At 39.8% G+C, this 6,000-nt stretch overlaps 1 protein-coding gene across 11 annotated transcripts in view; it reads right to left on the bottom strand.

Annotated features, from left to right (window-relative positions):
• Positions 1-6,000, bottom strand: part of CPEB3 (cytoplasmic polyadenylation element binding protein 3) — a 203,363-nt gene continuing 197,363 nt past the window's right edge. For all 11 annotated transcript variants that reach the window (XM_055118878.1, XM_055118875.1, XM_055118881.1 and 8 more), the window contains one exon: positions 1-3,820. In XM_055118878.1, the coding sequence (XP_054974853.1) occupies positions 3,593-3,820 (228 nt within the window). In that variant the 3' untranslated portion in view covers positions 1-3,592. The remainder of the gene's footprint in view (positions 3,821-6,000) is intronic.

Genomic DNA, 6,000 nt, shown 5'->3' with positions numbered 1-6,000 from the left:
TTCTGCTCATTCTGTCATTTTATTACCCAATTATTCGTTACATTTTCCAGTCACTTTACAGAACCAACCATTTTCATCGTTGTCACACTATTGTAAACCACATCAGCAAGTTAATACATAAAGCTTTGCATTTCAAAAAACTAGACACTTTAGTAACAATATTACAAAGGTTTTAGCTTCAAAAAATAACTGAAAATGAAAAAAATAAACTTTTAAAGAATTAGCATCATAAAATTAATTTATTCCAAGTAAAAATACAAAATAATATTATGACATTGACCAGATATGAAAGTCCCTCCCAGAAACAACTCTATTAATGATTGAGAAAGCACTCCTTAAAGAAAATACGAAATAAAATGAAAAATATGTAAATATGTTTAATTTTTTTCTTAGCAAAAAATCTTTCTAAAAATAACAATGAAAATTTGTCTCAGTACAAAGGCTACATTACTATTGAAAAAATACCAGCATGAAGAAAAGGTACATATTTGACAGTAGAAAAATGATTTCAGTGAATCACAATGTCTAAAGTCTGCAATGAAAATAAATCTGCAATAAAGATTTATGCCTTTTTTCTTTTCTTTTTTTTTCTATTTTTTATACAAACAGTACAAACAGTATTGCACATAACAACAAATAGTCGAGGTTAGGTTTTAGCCTTCAAAAAATCGACTAGTTCAAGTGTCACATCGAGGAAAGGGCCCAGTCACAGGGCCTGTGACAGCCAGGCCCTTCCCAGTCAAGTTGCAGGTCAGAACACCTCTGTTTTAAAAAATAATTTTCTTTTGAAGGACCCTCTCTTTTACTATAACATTAACAACTTGGGGCACATTTATTTACAAAACAAAAGGGAACATGTTATAATTTAATAAACTAAAAAAGTTTTCTTTAAAAAAATACAAACAGAAGAACTCTTTCACAATCCTGGTCAGTCGAGCACAATCAACGCTGGATTATAAATATACAAATTAAGGGAAAGTAGTTTCCACCATCTATTCACAACTTTCAGCACCAAATGGAGTTTATTATTTGTAGCCTATTCTTTATGACAAGGTTTTTCTTGCCTTCACTTTCACCTTTTGCTGTACAATCTTCCAACTTTCTTTTTTCTTTTAAATCTCAGTGTTATTTTAGTACATGAAAGGAGGGGTGCTTCTTCAAAAAGTTTTGCTTCTTTCACATAATTAGGTAGATTTCTGTAGTTAGATATGATCTTTAATATTATAGTTATAAAGCTCTAACTTCTTCATTTTCAAAAAACACAAATAAGCATGAAAAAAATAAAGTTACCCATCTGTTAAATCATTTTTCTTGCAGAATTAAATTAATATATATTTTTCTGAATAAACTTACTTAGAAAATATCATTTTCTTTCCTATATTTCAAAATTGAGGTATTGCAAAAGATCATGTCGGTCAGAAAGCATGCCTTTTTCCTTAAAACAAACAGATCTTCAGCCAACTTTTGAAAACTGTCTAGAATACAAAAAGTAGTAGTGCATAACAAAATTTCTTGTACAGATGAAAAAAAAAACCACAAACATAGAAAACAAACAAACAGAAAACCACAGCTGGGCTGGAAAAAAGCAATCATTACCAAAAAGCCCAGAGGTAACCGCAAAAGGGGAGAATTCTAATACGCATTTTTTTTTAATTCTGTAAAAAACTATTATCTATTATTTTGTTTTTCCTTTTTGAAAACAAACTATAATTTGAGAGCTGGTAATTGCAACTGAACACTGAAGAAACAAAACGACAAAACAAAAAACAAGCAATATTAACTTAAGACAGTACCAGGACATCACAGCACATAAAACATAGCAACTTAAAACTATTCTGCAGTGTCATATCCAGTCAGATTGTCCCCGAATTCCAAAACATAGGAAGATTAAAAAAAAAAATTTACATAATTTCACAATCATCGTGTGTGTTTATATATATTACTATCTGTGGCCCAAAAGTGAATGCTAAAAAAATGTCCATGGTAGTACTAGCAGGTCTTAATTCTATTCAAGCTTTACAGGATAAGTCCAGGGAATTAAGTAGTTAATTTCTCACACAGACAACCAGCCCTGTCCAGGCCATCCTAGTTTGTACAGACATTTCTTTAGCATTACCATCACAAAACTTCCTTAAAATGTGCCTAGTTTGTCAATCTGACAACTTATCTCTATATACTGTATATATTCCTAGTGTTTGTAAGCTAAGATGAGCTCTTTGGTTTTTTTGGACAAGGTATGAAGCTATGTAAAATGGTGCAAGCACTAGGAGATTGTAACTAAGAGCTCATGTGTTAGTTAATAATATACCAGTTAGGAACCGTCAAGTTTGTTAATGTCTGACACAGAGGCTTTAAACAGTTAAGTTTGATCACAGTTAGACATAATCACTTTACTATATAAAATAAATTGCACAATATATAACAGAGCACCGCAAAGTACTTCATCTACCATCCACAAATTTGCTTTAAGAATATCCTACACCTAGGTTTTCTATTGGTTGTAATATGGGGCATTCTGTAGGGGCTCGTCCTCATCTCAGAAGCATTCCGTTCACTGAGGCATGCCTTCCTCCAGTCCATTACCGATTCTTTGAATGAAAAAAATCCTTTAAAAAAATCAGTATTTTATAGCTTATATAGATTCTTAATTTGTGCATTGTGGGAAGGTGTTATACTAGACATTGGATATAAAATTTATTGCATGCAGCAACCTGATTAAGTAAACATGCAGTCAGAAATCGTGACCTTCCATTGAGGCTTTCTGGTCTATTCTGATCTCCTGTCGGCAGCTGATTCTAAATCACAAAAGTGTGTTGTTGGGTTTTTTTTTTTTTAATTGATACCTTAGCCTGAATAGAGTATTATGGTATTATTAATACCATTTTAATAGCAGCAAAAGCTATTGCAGCATAAATTTACATAACACTAAAAGATCTAACCAAAATCCTCAGCAAAACAAAAATCAAACATGAAGGAAAAAAAAAAAAGATTTAGCTTATGAGGTATCCTTACATGTCAAAACAGAGAGCAACTAAAGGCTTATTTTCATTAAGGGTTATCCTTACTCTAATGACCCCTACTAATGACTGCTGAATTGTTGTGAAGTTTTTGCTACGTGTGCCAGCTACTCAGCATTACCTTTGGTAAGTCTTCTCCTAGGGGCAGCTCTCTAAGTTTCTGAAAATAAGTGCATGCTCCAGTTCAAAAACAATCATAAAAACAACACAACAACAACAAAAAATATCACAGACATCAACCTGATGGCTGCTGATGAGAATGGTAGTCTACATACTGTCGAGTGACAAATCAGGTGGAAGAAATTAAGGTACCAAGCAGATAAAGGTGTGAATCAAAGTGCAAATCAGTACCGTTATACACTCTGCAATTCTGCATTATACTGGACACTGAGTTCAGTAATATGACTGTAAAGAATAATAATAAAAATAATAATAATAATAAAAAGACCCATTTCTTCTTTAAAAATCGAGAACAAATGCACAGATTTCCAGAACACTGTAAGCCCTGAGGCAGTGCCCACTCTTTTCCCTCTCTGTTATCTATTCCAGTACTTGTGGCTGGGTCTGCCCTGGGCTCAGCTCCAGCGGAACGGGACGTGGCGAGGGCGGTCGCCTCCCTCCTTCACCAGCGGTTTGTGGAACTCCCGCCCGGCGCGGGAATGTATGCTCGCCCAGCAGTATTCGCAGTAATACTGCAGACAGGTGACGTTGGCACAGAAGAATGGGGCAAACTTCCCACCACAGCGCGTGCCCTGGCACTCATCACACATCTGATCATCCAGCACATATGGCTTCACTTCCACCTGCACCCAAAGAGGAAAAGGAAAAGTTTAGCAAAGCTTCTTTTTATTCGTTCTGTCTTTTTTTCTTCCTTTTCAAAGTTTATGAAGGAAAGTGATGTGTGTTTCTGGCTTGAAATCAGCTAATGGAGGATGGGGCTCAGTGTGCTCCTTGACTGGCCAGTGGGGAATTCATGGGCAAATCCTTAACCATGCTCTACTTCTGTCTGCTCTATCTGCAGGCCTGTAAGGTGGGCACAACACACACACACACACACACACGCACGCACGCACACCTGCAAAATGAGTCTCATGTATACATGCAGACTTGATGGGGCTGGAGAGAGCACAGAGGTTAAGGTCCTCGCTTAGATGCAGCTGTGGCTGACCCAGCAGGGCCAGGAGAGGCCCTGAGGACCGCCCAGTGTGGTCTCCCCACCCCTAAAACAGACAGACATTTGGGTTTAACAGTGTCTATAGAAGTCCAGGTGTGCTGGCGAGGAGTTAAGGCAGCCCAGGCAGATGCTCATGGACTGAAATCCCCCAGTCTAGCGGCATGTGGCAGTGAGAGGCAAGGAAGACCATGCTGGGGAAGGCAGCAGCTAGGAGGGGAGTCCAGAAGGGCGCGCGCTCGGAGATAACATTCCTGGTAGGACCCAAGCCAGAGAGCAGGAATGGCACAGGCTGGTGAGGCAGGCCGAAGAGGCTACCTCAGTTTCTCAGAAGACTAATCACAGGACTGCAAGCGAAGAGTGGCGGACAAAATGTGGGACTAGTGAAATGTTAAAATGGTGCTATAATAATTTAAAAATATTTTGAGAGAGATAATACTTGCTTTGCACACCGGGTTCAATCTCTGGCATCCTAAATAGTTCCCTGAGCCCTGCCAGTGTGATTCCTGAGCACTGCCGGGTGTGGCCCCAAATCTAAGAAATAATATACATAGTTTTGGGGTGTCCAGAAAGACAGAACAGGGGGAAGGCATTTGCCTTGCATGCAGCTGATGGGGGTTCAATTCCCTGGCACCACTAGGTATAATCCCTGAGCACAGACACAGGAGTTACCCCTGAGCACCAATAGGTGTGGCCCCAAAAAGAAAAAAATCAAGGGGGAACATTTTCTACTGCCTATTCTTTACCTCCCATAATTATTAGCCACAAGACTAGAAGCTTCAACAGAGGTAAGCTTTCCATACAGACCTTGGCAGGGGAGTAGGGGAGGAGAGGAAGGGGTGTAGGGAATTTTAGACTCGAATTGAAGCAATGAAGTATTAAATGAAAACCCAAAGCAAGAACTAATAGTTTACTGCAGTTTTCCCACATCCCCAGCCCAGATCTTCAGAAAAAGAACCTCATTAAGGTTTTCATCCTTTTTTTTTTGGGGGGGGGGGCTTTCTTTGGGTCACAGGGATTATTCCTGGCTCTGCACTCAGAAATTACTCCTGGCAGTGCTCAGTGGGCCATGTGGGATGCTGGGAATTGAAGCCGGGTTGGCTTCATGTATGGCAAACGCCCTCCCCACTGTACTATGGCTCCAGTGCCCTATTTTCACCTTAAAGGTGAGGAACTAGGCCAGAGGTGGTGAGTATGTGACCTGGGTCACCTTCGCTCATGAGCCTCAGAGCCCTTCTGGGGAGTATCCCTGCAGGCGAGTGGGTATAAAGCCATGGGCCGCTGACAGAAGCCAAGTTGCTTAGCACTCAGGCGGGGTCCAAGCAGAGTGGACGAATTCATTTTGGCAGAAAAAGAAGCATGCGAGGAACGAGAAGCCTGAGGTGGCCAGTTCCCTGCAGACTTGAGCTGGGGGTTTTGGGGTTACCCCCGGGTTCAGGCCTACACGAGGAGGCTCAGCAGTCAGAGAGAAGACGGATCTGGAAAAGAATTCACACTCATCAAGAGGAAATAGCGGAAGTGGCCAAGAGCCTTTTATACTATCTATAAGTATCGAAAGAGCACCAAGGAAGATTCAAGTCTGGCATGGAAGCTTTCTGACTATGCTGGCGAAGGCGAGCTCAGAGCCACCGATGCTCAGGGGTTACTTTGGACTCTGCACCCAGGGATCACTCCTGCTAGAGCTCAGGGGAACATATGTGGTATCTGTGGTGTCAGGGATTGAGCCGGGATTGGTTGCATGCCAGCCCCATATTTTGAATTTGTTTTTTAAAGTTACAACTTTAGGTATAAAAGTGGCATTCTAGTTAAGAG

The sequence above is a fragment of the Sorex araneus genome, chromosome 11 (assembly GCF_027595985.1).
Source record: "Sorex araneus isolate mSorAra2 chromosome 11, mSorAra2.pri, whole genome shotgun sequence".
Taxonomy (NCBI): domain Eukaryota; kingdom Metazoa; phylum Chordata; class Mammalia; order Eulipotyphla; family Soricidae; genus Sorex; species Sorex araneus.
The sequence above is the reverse complement of the archived record's forward strand: the minus strand, read 5'-3'. Positions and strand labels throughout refer to the sequence as shown.